This window comes from Argiope bruennichi, chromosome 10, assembly GCF_947563725.1.
Source record: "Argiope bruennichi chromosome 10, qqArgBrue1.1, whole genome shotgun sequence".
Taxonomy (NCBI): Eukaryota; Metazoa; Arthropoda; class Arachnida; order Araneae; family Araneidae; genus Argiope; species Argiope bruennichi.
In genome coordinates, this window is record NC_079160.1 from 19,909,710 (window position 1) to 19,934,316 (window position 24,607).

Here is a 24,607-nt window from a genome sequence, read left to right on the forward strand (position 1 = left end):
ATTAACCAGATAATGACCACGAACTAATAAAAACAGGTTTATCTGAAATCAAATATAACCAATATTCCCTTCGGGTCAGTTGATCGCCTGAGTTGACTATTTACAATAATCTTGAGACACAAATTTGATTGAAGTGCATTCACTTAAAAATGCAAATTTAAATATACAGTTTTTTTTTTTTTTTTTTTTAATCTGATGGTTCTTAGAGACTTCTGTAGCTCGAACTATCAGCCGCAAAGACATCAAATTTTGTACGGGCACTATTGACGACATGGGAAAAAGGAATCTGCGGAAAAAAGTTTTAGTTAGAAAAGTTGCCGATAGCGAGAATGTGGCGCTTTTGATCTAAATTTTAAATTTAACTGCACGATAAAATTTTAAAAGGCTACAGTAAACAGATAAATGAATACCAAAGAATTATTTTTCCACAAATTTGCTTTATTCGAAAAAATACCTTCTGTAAATAGTTACATTTTTTTTAAAGGAGATGATTCTGTTTGACTTCCTTTTTATTCTTTTATTTTTATTCCCGGGGAAGACATCGGCTATTTTCAATATGACCTCTATTTTTTTGCATTCGATACACCGTACTTTCTACAACTAAATGCAACATTTCAGGAGGCATGTTCATAACAGTTCGTGTTATGTTTTCTTTTAAACTGATAAGTTCGAGACTCCACCCAGATAAACCGATTGTAAATAACCCCACAGAACAAAGTCACATGGGATTAGATCCGAGGAGTGAGGTGGCCATGCAACATGAAAACATCGACTAATGACTCTTTCTTCTGTAAAGTGATAGCGAAACAGTTGCAGTACGGATGTACCAATATGTGATGGTGTTGCATCCTGCATAAAGACAATTTTATATAAGCATTACATTTGCTGAAGTTTTGAGATAACAAAAATAATCAGCATATCAAGATATCTTTGAGCATTTACGAAACAGGTCTGCGGTCCTGCTTGGGTAATAGTCTCAAAAAAAGTATGGTCCGATGATAAAATCTGCTGTAAAACCACACCAAGCAGTTACTTTTTGAAAGCGGAATCGGATTTCTTGAAATGTATGGGGTTGTTCAGATGCCCAAATTCTAAATGTTATCAATTTTATTCAAATAAAATTGGGCCTCATCATCCAGAGAATTGTCCAAGGCCAAGCCTCGTCGACCTCTATCCCTGCAAGAAATGTCTAAGCAAAGGTTAATCGGAGATCAAAATTTGTAGATTTTAATTCATGTAAAAGGCTAATTTTATATGTGTATAATTGAAGAATTTTTCTTAAAATTTTCCATACTAATGAAGCACTAACATCCAGTAGTCGGTAAACTCCACGTGTGCTGCAATTACCAGCAGTGCTCGTCTGATTTTTTTCAACGATTGCAGTCGCAACATCTGTGATCGTATCCTCCGACACCGGTTCTCTACCAGGCCGAGTTGCGAGAGAACCTGTTTTTTTTTCACATTTTTTAATGACTGCATTAATTGATAGAAGTCCTTTACGTAAATTGTTTCGACTTATAAATTCGCGAAGTGCGGACGCTGCATTGGATTGATTAAGATAAAAAAGCTTTACAAGTAATGCACGCTGTGCTAAAATGGAGACACATTTTACAAATCAACTGATATTTGAAATGATTCTCAATGATCCGCTTCTTTTTTATAACTCAAAATACTGGCGCTGATGTCGATTATGAAATCGGGATTTTGCATTTTTAAATTTCCCCCCGTATTTTATGCAAAATTTTATCTGTCGTAGAGTGTAAAGCGCCACATTTTCCCCTAGCGGCAACTTTTGGGACTAATTTTTTTTTCTCGCGGGTTTTTTTTTTTTTTTTTACGCATGTCGTCAATAATCCCCATACAAAATTTGGTGGCTTTGCGGCTGATAGTTCAAGCTATAGAGGTCTCTGAGTACCGTCAGTTAAAAAAAAAACAACAAAAAACACTATATATAAATTACAAACATTACGCAAAATACAAAAGCATTTCGATTCATTAACTATGCCTTTTAAATGCAAAAATTGGAGAAATGAGTCCAATTGTTGAGCCTACAGGGCCGTTTTATTTTTTTCTCGAAAATGGAAGATGTTGGGGAACAAGCAGCCATCGAGAGCTTTCTTAAAAAAATATTTAATGTAAATTAAGAATATGTTGAGTATTTGGGTATTAGGTTTTACTAATTATTGAAATTTATAGATAAATGGCAAATTTAGCTCATCTCACAAAATTGTGAAACCTAATCTAGAACATTTTTTAAAAATTATTAATAATTTGTACAAAGTTGAGTTTCCTGTTTTATTATTGTATCTGGATTCCGAATACTTGTGATAGCTGATTAACTGATAATGATAGTTATTAGAAGGAGCATAATGAAGTCCATCATACTAATTCACATCAGGTGATTAGTATTCATTAAATAATTAGATCTCTTATCTCTACTAATAATAAAGAAGAAGTACTAATAAAGAAAGAAAGCGTTCTATAGGCCAGACTGTTTGATTTAGAGCTACCGAATTCGGTACATAAAGACTTTAGAAGTGAGAATGTATCTCCGAAAATAACATTGCAAAAAAAAAAAAAAAAAAAAAATTATACCTATTCAAAATTTTGAAAAGCTAACCGTTCAATGATGTCAATTAAGTAGTCACACGAATTTTTCTTGAATTTTGGTTTTTTTTTTCTTACTTTCTAACAAAGATTACATCGTTGCTTTGAAATTGAAACCGTTTTCATTATTGCATCAAATATTTAATTGCTAAGTGATAAAAAGCATTGTTTAATACCTTGTTATTCTAATAAAAGAGCTTTCAATATCTTGAAATTTAAAAGCAGATGAACAGAATATCTACATTATCGATAGTACAATGATGCCATCCATCAAAAAAATTCATACACACAATAAAGAAGCCATATGTAAGACAATTAAAACAACAGAGCTCTAATATCTGATAATTTAGCAGTCACGGGCACACAATTTTGTCAAAAATATTTTTCTGAATTCAAATATAGGCAATATTTCTGACAAATCAGCTGGTCCAAATATAATTATCAAAGTAGAAAATAATTTCACGTGAAAAAATAACTATTATACAGTAGTGATAATTAAAGAGAAATTCTAACAGCAAAATGACAAATTTGATTTTAAAGTCTAAAGATATCTTGCATATAAAGATCGTATCAGAAACTGTTACCTTAGCTTAAGCATCAGAGTGTTATAAATTCAGTAAAAATGAAAGAGGTAAAAATTTAACTATGAAATTCATAAAAAATAATTTATTTAACATAATTCAATAAATTACACTCATCCATCATCATTCCAATGCTTTACAAAATACAGTACTTTTAAAAAAAATATTAATTACATAAATAGATTCAAATCTTATATATCAAAGTCACACGAATAGCTTAGCTTATTTTATCGAACATGAATTAAAATTACAATATACTGCAATTCAATAAAATTTATTAACAAAATAAATATATCTTTCGTAATTTTTATGTAATTTATATCAATACTATAACAGTAATTTAAAAAGAAAATATTAATGAAATTTCAGAGAATTCACAGACAAAAAAATACCAAAATTTTAAAAGTAACGTTGAAAAAAAAAAAAAAACTTGATAATGAACACATTCAAAAATATTATCCTTAAAAGTGGAAAAAACGAATAAATTCTTAAATATTAATATTCATTATGCAATTATATTTTTATTTATTTCTTCTGTAATTTTCTAGAAAAAATTTCACATAAGCATATATAAACACTGCAATGTTCTTTTACTTAAATAAATTATGTATTGTAAAGTAAGATCACAGTAATTAAAAAAAATAAAAGTGAATTTTTGTACTAAAAAAAATATTAAAAGATGAAAATATCTACTCCATAAAAATAGGAAATCAATCAATTTTGTTCTTAATGTGCCAAAACTTACATCGTCTATCTTTAAAAAATCATTCTTTCTATCTCTCTCACACATATAGAAGGGTTAACATAAATTTGATAGTAAGAACTTCACATAAGATTTTATAAAAAGATAAAATGCAAGTAAGTTATAAAATCTATGAATTTTAACCATGAAATACAGAAATCTATGTATTTTATACTTGCAATTATATGTAAAGGAAAACTTATGAATTATTTTTTTAATCAAGGGAGAAAAGCAAATAATAATAATACCTGAATTTTTAAATACAAAATGTAAATATTCAGTTTCCAAATTCAGGTGGTAACAATAATCATACCATTTACATTAAATACACCAATTTAAATGAATGCTAATTAAATAAATAGCAGCACAACAAGATGTTACAATAAACAAGAAATAACAAAAACTCTAAATGTTTCACATTCAAAACATTATGGCTTATATTTCAAATTCAAGACTAAAATTCAGCTCTTATGCTTCATGCATTCCCTAATTAAATAAATGCAGATATCAAACAATAAATTTCAGCCCTACTTCACTTTTTACAGCAAAAAGAAAATTTAAGATCCAGTACAGAACATTTAGTTCTTGAATTCCACTTTTAAATCACAATTTGTATGATTTTTTTTTCCAAGCTCCAATGGGTTATTAGAAAATAGAAGAGGAAAGAATAAAGAACATGATGAATTTATTACCAAAGTTATAAACAAACCTGGTTACTTTTTGGCATAATCTCCTTGAAGATTTAACCAATCATGAGGGCGTGCAAGGTTTCAGCTCCTCTCTTCGAAGAATGTTGCCGCTAGTAAAGTCATACAGGACTTAACATTCCTTTAAAGTTTTTTATTCATCTGGAAGTTCTCTTTATTTTCTGTTAAGGAAAGGATATTGGAGTATGAATATCTAAACATCCATACACCAAACTGCAATTTTGACATATTGGCCGGCTAGCTCATTGTCAAGAATTCCAATATCCTCTGTTTCTTTCGAATGACTTGTTCAATTTGTTGAACAAAACTTTCTAAAATGAGTTTTATAATCATCGTCTCTCTTCATTGAAAATGCGGCTTACAACAGTGATTTTCCTCTCCTTTTTGAACTGAAGAACTGGCTCAGATGCTTAAATAGTAATTTTAAATTAATGGAGAACTACAAAGGAAATCTCCAATCACTGCATCGTTCTTCGAAAAGAGGTCGGAAATTTCGTCCAATGCTTTAAAAAATGGTTGAATCTCCTAGGAAATCGTACCAAAAAGTAACAATGCTTGTACATAACTTTGGTAATAAATTCATTTTGAACCATATTCTTGTCTTTATTGTATAGTCCATCAAGATTTGGAAAAAAAAATGTTTTTTGTTTATTATTATTAATACAATTCCCCACATTTGTAGTTTCACATAAAAATTTTACTGATAATTTTAATAAATAAATATCTAATTATGTAAATAATTGAGACAAATTTATTCTTACAGCAGTTTGAATTATAAATGAGAACTATTACCAACAAAACTAGCAAGATAAAACTAAAGGCATCAACATGCCAAAACATCCAACGTTCATTAACACTTATGCTGTTTGAAATTCTGAATGCAACATTTATTTTTAGTAAAGAAAATGCAATACTCATGCATTTGTATGACTAGAAAAGTACTTCATGCTATACATACAATAAATGAATAAGAGACAGAAACAAAATTAGAAAACTTTCTATAAAAAAATATCAAAACAATTGGCAAACACCTATTTGTCAATTTTATTCAATAAAACAATTGTAGCTATATTACACATAACATTTAAAAATGTAATTTTAAATAAATAATTTAGGAGTACTTCGGACACTTTTCCACACATAAATATATATAAATTGCAGATTTCCTGCATCTTTGCAGTTTGCATAACTTTCATAACCACAAAAGAAAAATGCTCAGGAAAGAAATTAAACACAAAGCATTAACCCAATGCAGTCTTAAATTATTCCAGAATAAAAAAATTCTTCTACACAAGTCGTTTCAGGCTGTCCAACAATGAACCTACGCAAATGAAAGTACATCGTTAATCTGAAGTTACATGAATATTAAATGCTTTTAAAAACACATTTTCTTAATTATGACTGATAAAATATTTCAGTTTCTTTACACGAGATTCAATAGAAAATTTAATGTACCTACTGGGATAATGTTACTTAGCATAACGTTCTTCAAAGAATATGAATAAACTCATTTCTGCATTTTTCCAATACAAGTATCAACAATTTTCATTAATAGAACAAATCATTTAAAAATATAATTATCATCAAAGAATTAGATAACTGCACTCTTGCACCGAAATTTAAGAATAAAGTAATGCTATGCCTATTTTTAATTTGGGGGGGGGGAATCGGAAGAGATCAACTTCATCACATTACACAAAATACATATTTTGGCTTTGCCTCAGGCAATATTACACCTAGGTTCATCCAAATCTGTAAATTAATCATATTTGCTGAAATTTATTTCTCAGCAACAATAAAAAAAAAAATAATTTTGTTTAATAAATAAATCAATTCATTAATCTAATTTAGTAATTAAGTATTATTTAAGTTAAGTAATTAGTATTATTAAGCTTAGTAATTAGTATTATTAAGTTTAGTAATTAGTATTATTAAGTTAAGTAATTAGTATTATTAAGTTTAGTAACTTAGTATTATTCTATACTGGCATCTTGAAAAAAGTGAGATATTTGACATGAATATTTAATTATTTTATTTCGATAACAACTTAAAATTTACCCACAGTATAAATGATGCTGTAACATGATGTCAGTTATTGATTTGTTACACACCAGAATAAGACCAAATAAGAAGACAAGTGAAGTTCAGAACAGAATAAACTTAGAAAATTAAATATTGTACTACATACAAAAATATTATAATATTATTCAAGGATAAATTTATTGCATTTGAATTTAAGGCTATGAATATTGCATATTTTATAATACTTTTACTTTTATATAATACACTAACATGTTGTTTGCCAAGGCAAAACATTATTTGAACTGCTATACCACAGGAAACAAACGATTTATTTACATGCAAAATAAAAAATTTTTAACAAAAATATCATTTTACAGCATGAAGCAAATGAGCTCCCAGATCAAAATAGTTAAAGCAGATTAGGATATGGTCATCCGACATTGTTTATTTGTAATAACAATCTGTTAGCAGCACATTAAAGACCACAACATCAATGAAATTTTTCATACTACATTTGAATTCAATATATAATTTTATAAATTTTTTAAATACAGATTTTTATGAGAAGGAAAAACATTTTCAGAAATTTCTGAATAATACACTATCCAGTCTTTGTTGGAGATCTAATATAATGAATCTAACGGTACCCTCTCAACTAATAATAAAGATACGAGGTGCAATGGACTTCTATAAACCAGTCCACTTGACCCAGACCTAACAAACATGGCATTGGAAGTTAGGAATATGCATCTCAGAATGATTTTAAGAAAAATTTGAATAAAAAATTATATATTTTTTTAATCTTTACTTCTGAGAATATTAGAACACAAAAATAATTTCCACCATCAAAAAAATTCAAATAATTATCTTTTTATACAATTTTATTGTACTTAAAATTGAAGACTTAATTTCAGAATGAAACAGTGATGAAATAGCAGTGCATTTTACAGTACAGTTATTTTCAAACACTACTGGTCTCTTTCTGTGATATAATTAGATAATAGGGATGTTGACAGAAAATTAGAAAAATACATAAAACAATAAACAGAATAATATAAGGCTTGTGAAATAATGCATTAGATGGCTATCAAAATGTGAAGTTTAAAAACATTTTGCTGAGGAAGATATTAAGACATGGCTACAAAAAATATTTAATTGAAATTTTTGGCAATCTTTTTTCCAGTGAACCATTACTTTTTTATTTATCAAGTTGATAAGTTATGCTACACCAAAATTAGAAAATAACACATTTTCAAGAGCCCTATGATGCGACTGAATTCGATTCCTTACGAAAAGTTTATTTACACAAAAAATAGAGTAAGTGTAGGGCTATTAAAATAACACGACTCTTATGTCTATCATAATTATATATTTTATTTGAGAGAGTCATGAATATTAAAATTACACTTAAGAGAAAAATTGTAAATTAAAGACAAATATTCCCAGCATATCAGCTGATCATCAAAGGTGCTAATGAATGGGTAAGAGTTTGAATTCAGCCATTCACCATTAAATAATTTAGCAAATAATTATAAGTCAACAATAAAAAAGGAAAAAAAAATGCATCATAATCATAAGGCTAACCAGCTTATTTCGTTTGGTAGGCCAAGCTTACTAATTATTATGCATTCAAATGGCCATTATAAACCACTGTTGTGAAGTATATAAAAAGCAAAAAATTTCATATAAAACATGTGCAATTCATATTGCTTGAATGAATATATTATCTGCAAATCACACTTGTTTGACATGCTGCTTAACATGTTAATCATCAGCATTATCATTAAATATGATAACTTGCAACTTATTTATTGTAGGAGCAATATTTTCCATACCTTTGTAGTACATAAATTTTATAATTTATAACCAAAAATTATTTAAACTCTTAATGTAATCTATAGAAATTTATTCTCTAAGACTACTTGTTCCTCTCTTTCACACCTTATTGTAATCTTTAACTAGTCAAAAATATAGGCATGTCCTTTACAAACCCACATGCAAAAAAATTTACTGTATTCCAAAAACATGAGTGAAATTGTACAAACAGCAATAAATTACAGAGTAAGGTATCTTATAAAGGCATATTTAAATCAGTGGCAGTCAAAACACAAACTCTACAAAGTGTTTATTATAACAGCAATAATTATTCAATGTTCATACTAATTTGTGCTATTAGTATACACAAAAGCTATACACAAACATAATGCTTAGATGAAGTTTATTAATTAGTCAATTTTGACACTATTATAGAACTTCTAAGAAGTATGCTTATCATCTTTAACTTTCACTTCTTTAGATATACATAATAGAAATTTAAATCAGTCAATATCTAATCTTTCAGGGTTAAAAAAAAGTGCAACGGCTCATGTTCTCAACTGCAACTTTATTCCCTGGAAACAAACAAACAAAAAACAGGAAACCAACAAACTCCTGTTTTCTGTTTGTTTTTCAAAATTGGTATACCAAAATAAATGTGAAACATTCATGAAATAAATTACTTCTAACATTTGATTAATATCAAACTGAAACTATGGAAGTTCCAATCTGTGATTCAGATCAATATCAACAAATTATATTTGCGTGCTAAATCGCGTATTTATAATAAATATATTACTAACAATCAAAAGCTTCATCATGAAACAATGAAGAAAACATCAAGATTTCTTTAAGAAATCTGTTTATATTTTGAAATTAAAAACCTGCATTTCAAAACAATTTCAAGCAATCATGATGAAATGCACAAAAACTGTTTCACATAAGAAACAGAATAACAAAATTTAATCTTCCTATTATGAAAGTAGGAAAAAAAAAAAAAAGCCTACGAAAAACTAGGCATGTGCATTAAAAATCTGATTAAAAACACTGACAGGCTTAACTACAGTTATATTATATAAATTAATTTATCAATATATAATATTTTACTACTTCTAACAAAAGTCTCAGGGTTAAAAAAAAAAAAACATAGTTTGTCACCTTTTTGGTAATTTATTTTTTAAAAATTATTATTATTATTATTCATTTATTATTATTTTTTATCTTGACAAAACAACTCAGTCTCACTTAGTTCATTCTGCAAGTTCGTATATGCAACTTAAAACATTCTTTTTAATTAATGAAATTATCTAAATATCTTTTGCATATATATTTTTATCGAGATTTGCCATTTAAAAGAAATATGCTAAATGAACCCAATAATGACATTAGCAACCTACTTAAAAATATTGAGATATAACTGTTTCCACAAAACAATAAAAGAAGTACTCAAATGTTCAAAAATTAACTACAATAGAAAAAATTGCTTACAGTATGATTGCAATTAAATAAAATCTTATTTGTTTAAAAATGTTAATTATATTGAACCAGAAATCAGAAAAACAGTATTTGTTTACTGATTGTATAACTAAATTTGAAATAAGAATTTAAAAAATTTCCAATAGAATTTAAATTTACTAAATTGCAAAATCTTAACAATAGCTCTTTTGTACTAGTTGAAAAAAAAAGTAAAATTTTTCTTCTATTTACCACATACATTATTAGAAATGATTTTTACTATAATTTTAAATAAAATTTTGCTCACATCTGGAAGTTAGAAGTTGATAGCATTTCATAAATTAATATAAGTCTACTAAAATTTTTAAAGTGTTCCTCAAAAAAAAAAAAAAAAATCGAAAGACTTGAAAATTAATTCCCATTTCCTCAAAATTTTAAATACTTAACTTATATAATCCTTATTTTGGAAAAAATTTACATTTTTTAAAAAGTTAAAAACAAAAATTGAATTTTATCATTGAAAATTCCATTCTAATCTCAGTATACTCTTATATACTTGAAAAAAAATCCAAACATCCATTAATTGCATGCATTCAGGATAGTTAAGGATCATTAAATAGCTACTCAAGCGTAGAATTTCTTTGTTATATTATGAATAGAAATCAAATAAACATGAATATAGATACAATATTATAAGAGTTAAAAACTATATCCATAGTCTATTACATAACTATTAAACAAGATTCTCTTTTATCATTTAAATAAATTCCTGCGAAGAATCTGAAAATATGCATGCTAAGCAACCTATTTCCTTTATTATTCATAATGATAAACAATCCCCAATACATTTTTAAGGCAATATGACCTTGCCAGTTCAACAAATAAAAACAGAAAAAACAAGGTATAAAAATTAAGAATTCATTCTCAAGTATACATTGTTTCAAAAAAATTTAAAAAAAAACACTCTGTCACAATAATATTAAATTCAAAACCAATGATTCAAAAAATATTGATGATATTTTATAAGAATTCTAGTGTATAATGCATCAGAATATGAAATTAAGAATACACAAGATTAAAAAGAAGTCCTAAATTTTCATTTTAGAATACAACAAAAACAAAATGGACAAGGTAAGTTTATTGCCGAATAAAAAAGGGCAAGAATGATAACGACTGGAATTACACACGACACAACATAAATAGGGAGGAGACTCAAAATAATTTAACATCAGAGAAGTTATAGAGTAAATATACTTTCTGAAAATATTTTTCCAGTGATTATTGTTTGGGCAGAAGAATCAGTCATCTCAGTCCTCCGAGTTGTTTCTGTACTTTCAAAAGAAGGAACTGCATTTGCTTGGGAACTTAAGGTGTTTCCAGGTCCTACTGTATTCAAGACCATATTAACCAACTCGGATGCAACTGTACTTGAATCAATCTGCAAGGCAAAAGATTAAAAAATACAACCCATTATTATTACAAAACGGGCATTTTCATTAAAACAGATAATGCTAATTATTGACAGTTATATTATTCAAGCTCTGTTATAGAATTTAGCTTCTTACAATAACCATATCAATTATTCTTGGTTTCATATAATAATAGCAACTTTAGTAAATTTAATTAATATAGAGTTAATAACAAAAATTTAAAATATTTAAGATAATTAATTGCTAATTATATATAATTTACTACAAATTATTCCTTAAGAAATTACATAAATAATGATTAATATTTGTGCATATCTTTTATTAATTTCATACTTAAATATTATTTACTTAACTATTGAATTCAGATTTATAGTTAATTAAAAATATATAATTCTTAAAACTTTTTTTTTCTATTGCAAAACAGTTATTAAGTACATCTGAAGACCACTTTCAAAATATCGATACTGCTTTAATAACAATGCTGCTTGGAAATAAAATAATACATGATACTAAAAATAAGAAACATTTTCCCTATTAGAATAAGTACAAAATACAAAGGAATCTTTACAACACTAAAAATGCAGACTTCCTTAACTTTGCAGAAGGAAATTGCTATACTTAAGGCCTATCATGAACTTACTAAATTACAACACATTCTCTTTATTATAAGAGTAGTTCCATATAAGGTTCAAAATTATCAAAATTCATAAAAAATGGATTATTATTTCCTGTAAGAGAGTTTAATATTTCATTTTAGCCACAAAAAAAATTACTCTACTAGTAGCAAAACAAAAAATAAACTATTATTTCTTGTAAGAGAGTTTAATATTTCATTTTATCCACAAAAAAATAACTTTACTAGCAAATGAATAGAAACAAAACAGTTAAAAATAAGATTAATCAACAATTGGAAAAAGATGCCAAATGCAAGATAATTTTGAATTATCAATTTTACAACACAATAAATTAGCAAGTATCCAGATATTGAGAACAATTTATGTTGATGCATTTTACTAATTAATTTAACTTATTAAGAGTGAAAGAGCCAAACTTCACCAAATGTAGCATCAAAATGCACCCACCTATGAGAGCAATTCTAACTTACAGGAAGAAAGTAAGCATCTGTTTATGCTCTTTATACAAAATTTACAGGAAGATAATCGTATTTTCGTCAATGAAATTATCCCCAGCCCTTCAGCATTAATTAATAAGTACCAATTATTTAGTACATCACTATTTCTCTCAATTGTATTTTAAATATTGGAAGAAAATTTTTTCCAAGTCTTTTATTGGCCAATTTATAACGAATTCTTAAAACTGATATGGAATTACAATATGAAATAAACTCTCATGCCAATATCGACAACATTTAATTAATTCTAATATATTTCATATGAAATCATATTTTCAGGTTAATTTAGCTTTTAATATTATAATAATAATACTAATCTTTTTTGCTCATATAAAACATAATAGTATCTATATATCAAAATACATAAAGGAAGGAAAAAAAAAAAACATTTTAGAGGGACAAGTATGCTTACTGCTAATAAAAGCATAGATTTGATATGCTATTTATCAATTTAAAAATTTAAATTTCTTAAAATACAAAATAAATTCAAATGAATTTTTAAATATTTCATCTGTATAAAACCCACAAAACTAGAAAATAGATATATTCTGAAATGTAAAGAAAGGGATTTTAATTAAAACTAAATCTAAAGGTTAAAAATTGATAATTTTCAGAAAAAGTATTGGAAGGATATTTAAATTTACACTTATTAATACTATTAAATAGATTAAATCCAGATTATTAAAAAGGCAATTGCCTAAGGGTTCTGCAACTTCTGAAGGTTTTGAGGCCTCAAGATGTTTTAGTGATATTTTTAAGGACTCTTGAACATATTTTAACATCATTTATATAGCAGGATATTCTCAAGATTTCTTTCCACGATTTTAAAATCATTTCCAAATCAATGTTATCCATCTGTTTCTTCTCCTGACGGATAACATTGATAACTAAATGTAATAAAATAAATAACTTCTGTAATTAAAAAAGATTATTTATTAAATTTTTTTTTCCTTCTTTCTCTTAATCAAGACACTGAAATCAAATCCTTTGAAAGCGATTGGTATTTGCTATTTAAAAACTGCTTATGAAAATTAAAATCATTAAAAATATCTGGTTTTAGAAAAGGAAAGGAGTTTCCAAAATGATTTAATCAGGCTCTGAAATAGATTATAAATTTATTAACATTACTTATTTATTAACATAACTTGCATACCAATTTTAAAAAGATTAACTCTGCAGAACTAAGACAACCCAAATTTATTAAACTTTTAAATGACCAACAAAAGAAAAATGTAAAGATTTGCACACACTTTTAATTCATAGATGATATATTTTAAAATACGAAAATAAAATTAAATGTAAAGATTTTTTGATGGAAATGAAAGAGCAGATAATTTTTATGCATTCATTTAAAACATATACATCAGCTGATTTAAAGACAAAATTTAATTTCAAAATGCAACACAAATATAAATTAATTAACAGAAAATATTTACGAGAACAAAACTAGAATTTTTAAACAAAAATACAGCAGCAGGGAATTTTACAGTTAAAATAATGAATTCACTAAGCACTTTCCAAATTATGTTGAGTCAAACATTGTTTAATTAGGAGGAAACAAAGAGTGCCCCAAGAATTATTAATTCTATATTTAGCACTTAAGAACAATATTTTGAAAAAATAGAAAATTATAACAATTTTTCCTGTCATTTTCTAATAATAATTCTTTTAATGTTGTTTTATTCCTTTATTAAAGTATGGAATATTTATAATCTTTTATAAAAATAAAAAATTAAATTAAAAATATCCATACCTGAGAATTTTTAAAATTTTCTAACATTCTGCTAATAGCATCAGTTAGTTGTGGAATATCCATATTTTTAGAACTGGAAAGGATATTTTCCCTTAAACTGACATATTCTTGAGTGTTCAAGTTAGAGTCAGAATCTTCTTTTAACGTTATACCTTGAGAATTTTCAGATGGATCCGACTGATCTTTTTCTTCATCACTATCATTATCATCACTCATACTTGCAACAGTTAAGAACTTTCGAGGTGCAGTAGAAGTAGTAGTAAAAGCACTCTCAACGTTAAGAGGTCTCATGCTCTCAGAGCAATTCCTGTCAACCAGATCTTCACTGGTAGAAATCTCTTTACCACTAAAACAGATATTATTTTTAATTATATACTCTTCAGGTGTTTCTTCTGTTATTTCAGGCTTACTTCCTTTCCATGCAACAGTTACTTTCAGAAAATAATTACCTACATCATCAACAATTTCAAAACAATTAAATTTCACAGTCTGGCCATGAGAAACAACTTCCTTCAAATCATCAAATTTATCAGGTACAGGAACACCATTATGATACATTTCATTCCAGAAGAAAGTGCCAGGCTTTCTTAATCTCTCATTTTCAATCTCTGCATATCTACAAAACACTTTTTTCACATGACCCTCGAGGTCTTGAAATCGTTTGATATAAGATTTAGGTTTTTCTTCTTGAGTTTCAGTGTCCGCCTCTTCATTTAAGTCATTGGCAGCAGTTTCTAATGTATCTTCATTAACTTCTTCCAAAGCATCACTAAAATCTTCATCTGATAAGAAAATTTCTGCAGCATAACGAGATGAAAAGGATGATTTTACCTTATCACAATTATTAGAAACTTTATCATTCACATTTAAATCAGTTTTAATAGGAAAATCATCTGCAACTAAATTATCAGCTGTATTTTCAATCTCTTGATCTATTTCATCAGAACATGGACTAGATTTTCCAGAGCTGATGTTTCCGCTGGAATAATTACTGTTTTTTCTTTGAATGCCTTCACGACCATGAGCTTTTAAATAAATTTTTGATACTTCGTCATTGTCATCTGGATAAGGAGTATCACCCCAATTTTTGAATAAATCAGGATTTGGCTTTAATTTAATCTTAACATCAGAAGATAATGAGTTCACACTTTCTCTTGAAGATGCTTTAGATCTACAATTTGTTAACTGAGAATGAGAACTATCAACAGAATTAGATTTGTAATTTTTTTTAAGTTGAGAATTTCTTGACTTTGATCTTCTCTGTCTATTTTCATTAAATGCAGAATGATGGGATGATCTAGAATTGCTGGATGCTGAATAAGAATCTTCCTCAGTGTAACTTGGAAATCTTTTCATCTCATCAACTCTTGAATTCCTTGACTTGGATCTCCTTTGTCTACCATTAGATCCAGAATACTGTGATGATCTAGAATTACTGGAAATTGAATGTGAATCGTCCCCATTGTAATTTGAATGTCTTTCAATTTCATTAACTTTTGACCTAGATCTATTACGTGACTTTTTACTAGAATTAGAAATTAATGATGAAGTAGAGCTATACACTTTTTGTGCTTTTGTTTTTGATAAATTTAAGTAAGTTTCTGACAATGCAGAAGTACTAGATGTTTTTGAGATACAACTTTCATTTTCTGATGCATCCTCAATATCCTCATCAGTATGTTCAGGAAAATCACCAAGAGCTATTGGAACCACATCAGGCTTATCACCAACCCAGGCAAGCAGAGCTTTATAGCCAGGAGGTGACTTAATTTTTATTCCATCAAATCTGATACTATCTCCATCACTGAATTCCCAGCTTACATCTTCAACTTGAACCTTATGCAAATAGAAGAGACAAGAATCAGCATCTGCCAGTTTTGAATCCTTTTCACCAAACTTTATCACAGTACCTTTAGCACTAGGATATATTTTACCAATTTCATTTGAAATTTCTTTTGACTCAGATTTATTTTCTGTCTTTTTAAAATCTGACGATTTCTGTAATTTAGAATTCTTGCTCTGACTACCGATTGATTCATAGTCTGATGTAGCTGATTCACCCTTTTCCTTAGATTTATTTTTACTTTTCTTTCTTATCCAAACTTTTGTAGCCTCCCATCGCACTTTGTTATTTGGCTTTTTACTACGAATCGCTTTATACTCAACCAGATCTCCGGGATGAAAAACTTTAGTCAAATCCTGAAGATTTTCTACATTACAGACATTATTTTTATGAAAGAAAACTGTGTTATTCTTATCACCATCAATAATAATAAATCCAAATGAGTCAAAAACCTTTTGGATAGTTCCACTGCCTTCCGATGTATCAGCATCATAAAGCCCGGTTTCACGAGTTTTAGGAACTTTAGGAAGAAAACCCTCAGGATGCAACACTTCATTTTCAACATTTGCTGGTATCCAAACTTTTGTTGCTTTGTATTTTGATTCAAAGTCAAGATTTCCAATTTTTGCATTCAAGCACACCTTTTTACCAGGAACAATTCCAAGGTCTGGCAACAGAGTTTTGTTTGCATTATTAAAACAAGAGGGTGTAAAATATACAGATGCTTTTGGCTCTTTTATTGCTATAAAACCGAAAGTAGGTTGGACTTTTATCACAATTCCTGGTACGTCATTCAATACTTTAGGAAACACACTTTCCTTTTCAGATTTGCCATTTACATTAATATTTTTTGGAGTTGCAGAAGCTTCCTTCTCCCCTGATGAACTTTTCAGAGACACTAATCCATCATCGACTATAAAGAGATCATTATATTTCTTTAAAAAATTCATGAGTTCCTTAGAGCCTGCACCAATAGCAGATCGAACATTGTGCTCAAGTTGAGATAACTGACCAGATATATGCTGGAACTTCAGAGAACCACCATTCTTTTGTATTTTATCTTTAATGAATTCTGCATATATGAGTTCGTTGCGATCCATTTTGGGAAAAAGAGAAGCTATATCATTGGCCATTGTTCAATAGCAGTATTTTATATAGAAAACAGTATAAATCCTAAAAAAATAAAAGTACAATATTAACATATGAAAATAAAAATTGAGTTTTTAAAAAAGATATGATTTTATTTTAAAGCCGCTAAAGAAAAAAAAAACTTTAGTCATTGCAATAAAATTTCTGCAAGATACCAGCAAAAGTTTATATACTGAATAAGTATCATAATAATATAATCCCAATTTCAAAAAATAAATTTTTATCAATACAAAGAAGTCATCACCAGCTTTACGAAGTATGAATAAATACCCAAACTCATTCACTATTTCAGTTTTTGGCACATATGCAATGGTATCAGCAAAATAAACCCATTTGGCAATCATTACAAAGATTTCGGTATTAATTACTAACACAAAATATTCTCTTTGTGCCTACTAGATAATAAATTTAAAATTCACTATATCATCTCCTCCTTTCACTTTTAAAATTTGATTTTACAAATAGGAGAAGGTTCTTGAAATTTTAATTTAAATAATAAAAGCAAAGGATATTTATTATGAATTTTAGTCAGTTTAATTAAATTACATAGATTCAGTATTCTGATTTGTTACAGGTTTTAAACTGACAAATGTTTATTTAAGAATAATATATATAATTACTTTTTTTATAAATTTCTTTGCATATGTGAATAAATACACCATTTTAAATCCAATGTTCAATCACAACTTAAATTTATTTCACTATTAACTGAACCCCAGACAAAAACTGTTGAATTGTATAATCAGATCAACAAATCTTAGTCACAACTTTCTTACTGATAATTGTTTGCAATAATATCATAATGATAATATTTTACTTAACAATGACAGGATTACTATTCATGGAAAGTACCAAAATTCAAATCTTGTAAATAACCATTTCTATTATAAAAACATTGAAAAAAAAAAGATTTATAATTGTAGCTATCTAAGAATATATTATATAAACAGAAAAAAAAAGCAGGACTTATCATTATTTAGGAAACAGAAAGACACAATTAAAATATATAATTTAATTTATAACTAAGTATTTATAAATATTTTCATGGTTGAATGTTTGTAGTACAAAAAGAAATGGGAAATCGGGAAGTAATTTTAGAAAGAGAATTTTCAGAAAATCAGGAAATAATTTTGAGTGATGAAATTAAGATATCAAGAATTTACAAAATCATTTCAAAGCAAAGAAAAGAAAAAATATATTACTTTTTTTGCTTCAATTACATTAATATATATTGCTAAAAAACAATTTTAAAATTTAATAACCAAGAAAGATTAAATTAATTTAAAACTTCTTTTTACTTTCATTGTTCAGATGTATGTAGTTGTACAAATCAAATGAGAAAAATTAGTTCTTACTGATTATACTGATACAGTACAGTAATATGAAATACAATGCTATGTTTCTAAAGAATAAATTAGATTGCATTTATTTTAGATACTACACAAATGTTTAATGCAATTTTTTCAAAATTTATTAATCATCAGTGTTTTAAGTTCATCAAAATTTTGTTACAAAAATTCAAAATTATTCATATATATATATATAATTATTGTATATGAAGTTGCATTCTGTTTGGTGAAAAAAATTATGTCTATTTGTGAACATGTGATTACGCTATAATTAAAAATAAATTTTAATCCTTAAAAAGCAATATTTTAAAATGGAAACTGTTATCTGAATAATTTTTTTTTTATTTAGTTACTACTGGAAAATATTAAAATCATATAAAAAAATTTTCAACATCAACTGCAAAATTTAAATCTTATTTTGTTTTAGAATGTTAAAATTTTATTGCATTCTTTTCAAAAAGTATTCATTAAAAATTACAAAATTATTCATTTCTTTTTTGTATTGTCTTAATTGTTATTAAAAAGGGGACAAACTCCCATAGGTTACTGGAAAAAGGAAGTATTGTAAATTTAACACATTATAATGTTATATTATAATATTCAGATTACAAATAATGCATTTGAACAAGTGCAAATTTTTATGTAACTAATGAAATAACAAATTGCAGAAGTTATAAAAATTAGTATCTTCAGAATACTCAGACTGCATGAAAGTAAAATATAACAATATATAGATACTTATATACAAAAATCAAAATAATTAATAGCATATTATATAATTTTATAAAACAATATTATTTTATATAGCAGCAATATATTTACTCTTTTTTTTTTTTTTTTTTTTTTCAATTTTATGAATCAGAAAATGCGAAAATCCATCTCTACTTTACCAATTTATACTATACATTCAATTATAATCTAATAAAAAAATATCCTCATAAAATTCAAAATTCCTACATAATTAAGAATATGAGTTAATTTTAACAAAGCTGTTTTCATATTTTACAACAAGGAACATGTATTTATCAAAAATACAATTACAATATAAAAATTAAGGGATAATTATAAATATATTTATTTTTAAAATAAATGTCCAAGACTTACTAAGCATTCATTACAGAATATAACATGATGTAGAAAAGAATGCATCTATCAAAGAATGAACACACACTACTTTTATTAAATAAGAGCATTTATTACTTTAGCATGCACTCTAAACAATGTTTACATATTCAAATTACATCCAATTACAAGAATTTTTAAAAAATTAAATCAAAGTTTATTATTTTCTGTGAAATCCTATATTTTATCTATATATAAATTTATTTTACATCATGGGACAGGCTAAACATTCTTATTGACAGGGGCTTTCCATTTACCCTTGCAAAAAATACTACATAGATTTGACTCAATACAACTACATGACAACTGATGTAAAAAGCAAACAAAGTCAACTAAGAAGAGAAGGGAAAGTTAATTCTCTGCTAACAAGGATCCCATAAAATAGTTTGCAAAATCTCAATGGTAATACACAAACTGAATAATGCTGATTCACTATTGGAACAGTGTCTATGCTATTCCAATGGGGAATTGAAGTCCAATTAAATACAAATATCAAACTAGGACATTATTCGTTATAAAGAGGACATTATGCCAAAGAAGACACATTCATTTTTATGTTTAAATTATTAACTATACCTAAACAATCAAAAATTAATAAGCACATAAATAAAGACAGTAAAAAAACATTTTATAATATATAAACTTTATAAAATATAATTTTTTATGAAACACAAAGACATTTCTAATTAAATACTTTAAATATCTTTCCAAAGTAAAAATTTTAACACACATGTAGCAGCATTCATTAACAACCTTCAATACTAGAAACAATTTAGCGGTCAGTAAAGCACATAAGATAAATTAAGATACAGAAATGATTTCATTTCTACTTTCTAGTAGAATTCTAGTAAATGAAAAAATTCAAACTTCAATAGATTATGGATCAAATAATTGTTAAAAATTTGACATCCAATTAAAAAAAATTATGAAATAGAAGGTAAATATTTTCCAAAATTATATTCCCTACATATTTCAATTTTTATTTATAACTACTAATGCACATAATATATGAGCTAATGTTATTCTAAGATTTCTTGAGAAGAGTTATCAATTTTTTATCAGAGAAAACAACACACAAATTACTGCAAAATTTCCTTAATTGTAATCATTCCTTCTTTAAACAGTTGCATTACATTCCAGAGATTTTCAAAAAAAATTATTCTTTGATACAGTTAACTTTTCCTTCATATCTAAAACAATTTGTCAATAAAAATTTAAATGAAATTTCTGAAAAAAGGGAGAATTTAAGAAGAAATGCAGAATAAAACAACACAAAATGAATTATTTAATATGCATGTATACATATTTGATATTGTGTTACTGTCTAATTGATACTGCACAAAAGTTTAATCTCAAAATTCTATATAAATCAATAATAATTTTAAATTTTATGATATATTTAGAAAAAGAATGAATCAGACCATAATTTTCGATAAACTAAGTCAAGCATATTTTGTAAACAACTGGGCCAAATGAAAAATGCTACCTCGTATAAACCAGTTAAAATAAACAGGAATACTAATGATCAGCTCCTGTTTTTATAAATACATTTATGTTCTTTTAATACTTACTTAAATACTGCAAAATCAGAACTTTTAACTCTAACTTTAAAATTCTCCTATAGTCAATTTTTCATTATACTAACTGGAGAGGGTTTTAAGAGTACTAAAACGAAAAGACATCAGCTGTGCATAAAATATGCAATATTATTATAATACTGAACATTATTCAGCATGCTAATAATAATTTATCAATGCGGAAGCTAAAATTTGACAAAACTGTTCCATATAAACATTGGCTCTTTGAAATTTTTTTGTATTACACAAGGGCATTTGCAGAATATGGCTCTCATACCTTTCGAAATTATTGGAGAAATGAAGTGTTCGCTTTCAATTAATTAGTATTTCAAACGAATTAAACAATTCAAACTATTTTAAATGTAAAACCTCAACTAAATAACTTGACAACTCTTCGATTTAAAAGGAATTTTTAAGAAGAATATTTTCAATTCTTCATTATATTACATAATGTTGGTTTTGATAATGGAATATTGTCAATTTTTGGAAAAAAAATTGGCTTCCAAATTTCTTTCAGTAATGAACTCACCCTTTTCCAAGTCAGCTAAACATTTCAGTTGTGATTACATTCCATAATGTTTTGAACAGTTCACGTTTCAGTAGTTGCAATAAAAGTTTCGGTTCCCAAACTTAAACGGTTGCCATTCACATTCAAAATTATAACGATGCAATGCATACTGATAAGAATGAAACGAAGGCTTTCTAGTCATGTGACATATGTGCACTGCTTATTTTATAGACTATAAGAACTATAACATATCATTATTAAGACAGCGTGCAAGATGTTAAATGACGTGCGTGCTTATTTGGGTAGTGGGACAGATCCGTACGGGTCATAAACGTCCAATAAATCATGCATAGCTCTTTGGGAAGAAGAGGGTAGGGAGTGATTAGTCTAGGTTTGCTAAAAACATGTTATCTGTTAGCAAGAGTATTTGGCGGGAAAATGTATTAGTATTTTAACTAAATTTTGATGCTTAAACAAAAGGAAAAAGTTTATATCTGTTTGTTTCAGTGTGTATGTGCTAGTTGTTTGTGTACCAGGCCGTCTGATTTATGCCTATCAAATTTGGTAAATATATACTTTGAAGGGCAGAAAAGTGAATTTGGGAGAGATTTTCAAAAAATTATCTTCTTTGTATGCTTGTAATAATTTTTTTGATATTTTTTGTTTTTATGAATGAGATGTAACTTTAGAATGAAGCAATGTTGGACATTTTTTTTTAATGCTTGCATATTAAAATATTGCTGATTTTACTTGTGATATAATTGAAAAAATAAATATTATAAGCATAGAATATAGATAGAAAAATATAAAATTGAGCAAGTGCAAAACACAATGAAGATAAAAAAAAGTGTAAGACTATTTCTCAAGTATATATTATGTAAATTAAAAGTCACTGATATACCATATATTTCATAAACTATCAACATTAAATAAAATATTATATATTAAAAGAAATACATTAAATACTAAATAATCTTGACATATAATTGTTACTACATGTGCTACAAACTGGGTTTATTTTGCTTTACTTCATTTTGTATCCCTTATCTTCATTTTTTTTTTTTTTTTTTTTTTGCATTAGGAGAAAACGAGAAGCATTTCTTTACGTAAATGATATTTAATATTAGTAATATATGAATTTCATAATAAATTAATGCTAAACAATGGTAGGAATATATTTATACTTTAATTAATATGAGCATTCCTTGTGAGAAGCTACTTTGACAGTAATTTTAAAATATAAATGTGATCTAAGAAATAAATTATTTTTTGTAGATTATAGAATTAGCGTTCTATTAAATATTCCTTCAAATTTAATACATAATCACCAAAATTTTAGCCTATTTTGAGAAAAATAAATTACAGCTGATACAAAAGTATTATAATGCATTTTTTTATTTAACAATATATTAATAGAAAATGATTTATTTCATTTTAATAACACGATTACAAATTTCTATAACGAAAATATACCGAATATTTAATCAAGATTTCCTGTATTATGGTTCAAAGTAAACTACAGAAATAAAAGTGAATATTCACTCATATAATTATGAAATAAAACATCTCTTTAAAAAGTCCTTTAATGTTACAGCAAGAGTTTCTCCTGCAATGCAATAGCAGAAGTCTGACTTTATTTCTTCTAATTAAGAAACTAATGTTCGAAAATTCATTTGCTCTTTCCTATATTGAGCTATTTTATATATATTGCTACTTTCCTATATATCCTTCCTATTCCTATATTTATATTTCCTATATTTTATTTAAATAACATATATTTCAATGCTCGAACTTATTGAATTAGACAAATGAATGAAGAAGAAATAAAGTAAAAACTAATGAAACCAAACCCCTTTCATTTAATGCAAATCGTTATATTTATGTAAAGTAATGAATTTACCATCTAAAATCTAGAAGAAATGATTATTGTTTCGAAGTGGATACGGTATTTATATGAGAAGAAATATCATCCGTCATTGATTTTTATCATATATTTTTGAATAAATTCATTGAAAAGCAATTCATCTTTCAGAAAAGACAAAGTGGAAAATATTCAGATTGTATTAAAACGCAAGAAATTGTATTAAGAACATGTCATTAAGTATTTAAGCATTAAACATCATATTAACTTTCGCAAAATCAGACACCTTTAGATAACATTTAAAATGTTGTAGCCTCTTCTATAACAACCTTATCAGCAACACAACCGCCTTGTAAACGAGACCACTGATTGACAGTTTTATGACTGGTACGAAACGTCCGTACTGAAAAGTCATACAACCGCTTATTTGATGTCAAGCGTGTCTATACATTTCTTAACCACTTTTCCTATGCAAAGAGACAGCGAAAAATATCTTACATTGTCTTCTATGCAGAGATTATGAATAAATACACAAATCTATTGCATCTTAATATGAATATGAATAAAATAATGAATCTTAATATGAATAAAAATCACCATGGCTATATATGTATGTACATTTATCAATCAGACAAAAAGTTACAATTACATACCATAGATAGTAGAAATGCAAAACAAGACCGAAACTTACGCAGACGATTATTGAGTTCCACGGCTTCCAAAATAACAATTTCATTAGGATTGAGGCAATCGTTGCTATATCGTAGAAGAAAAAATGGCGCGTCAGTTTGAAGCTTCCATCAACGTAAAAAGTACAAATAATAGCACTTTTTTTTTGTGTGTGAGCTAAGCGTTTTTCGTTTATGGAGAATCAGCATGAAATATCGACACCACATGCAATGTTATGTCTCATCATGGTGAAATAATGCCATCAGTTTGAAAATGGTCACACAG

The 24,607-nt window shown here is 26.9% G+C and overlaps 1 protein-coding gene across 3 annotated transcripts; it reads right to left on the minus strand.

The window, feature by feature from the left end:
* Positions 1-220: 220 nt before the first annotated feature.
* On the minus strand, positions 221-24,358 carry LOC129988251 (uncharacterized). Of its 3 annotated transcripts, none has more exons than XM_056096434.1 (4): positions 21,814-21,910; positions 14,245-17,260; positions 11,184-11,367; positions 221-286 (listed from the first exon to the last, which is right to left on the minus strand). In XM_056096434.1, exons 2-4 carry the CDS (start codon positions 17,218-17,220, stop codon positions 261-263), a joined length of 3,186 nt encoding a protein of 1,061 aa, XP_055952409.1. In that variant the 5' UTR covers positions 17,221-17,260; positions 21,814-21,910; the 3' UTR covers positions 221-260. The 3 variants fall into 3 exon arrangements, with proteins under 3 accessions (XP_055952409.1, XP_055952408.1, XP_055952407.1); XM_056096433.1 differs by lacking the exons at positions 221-286; positions 21,814-21,910 and adding exons at positions 3,720-5,958; positions 24,307-24,358; XM_056096432.1 differs by lacking the exon at positions 221-286 and adding an exon at positions 3,720-5,958.
* Positions 24,359-24,607: the final 249 nt, after the last annotated feature.

Coding starts and splice junctions, on each gene's coding strand:
- LOC129988251 (XM_056096433.1), bottom strand. CDS start 17,220: ATGGCCAATGATATAGCTTCTCTTTTTCCCAAAATGGATCGCAACGAA. Junction 11,368..14,244: donor AAAATTTTAAAAATTCTCAG/GTATGGATATTT, acceptor TTTGCCTTGCAG/ATTGATTCAAGTACAGTTGC. Junction 5,959..11,183: donor TGGAAAAATATTTTCAGAAA/GTATATTTACTC, acceptor TCATTTGCGTAG/GTTCATTGTTGGACAGCCTG.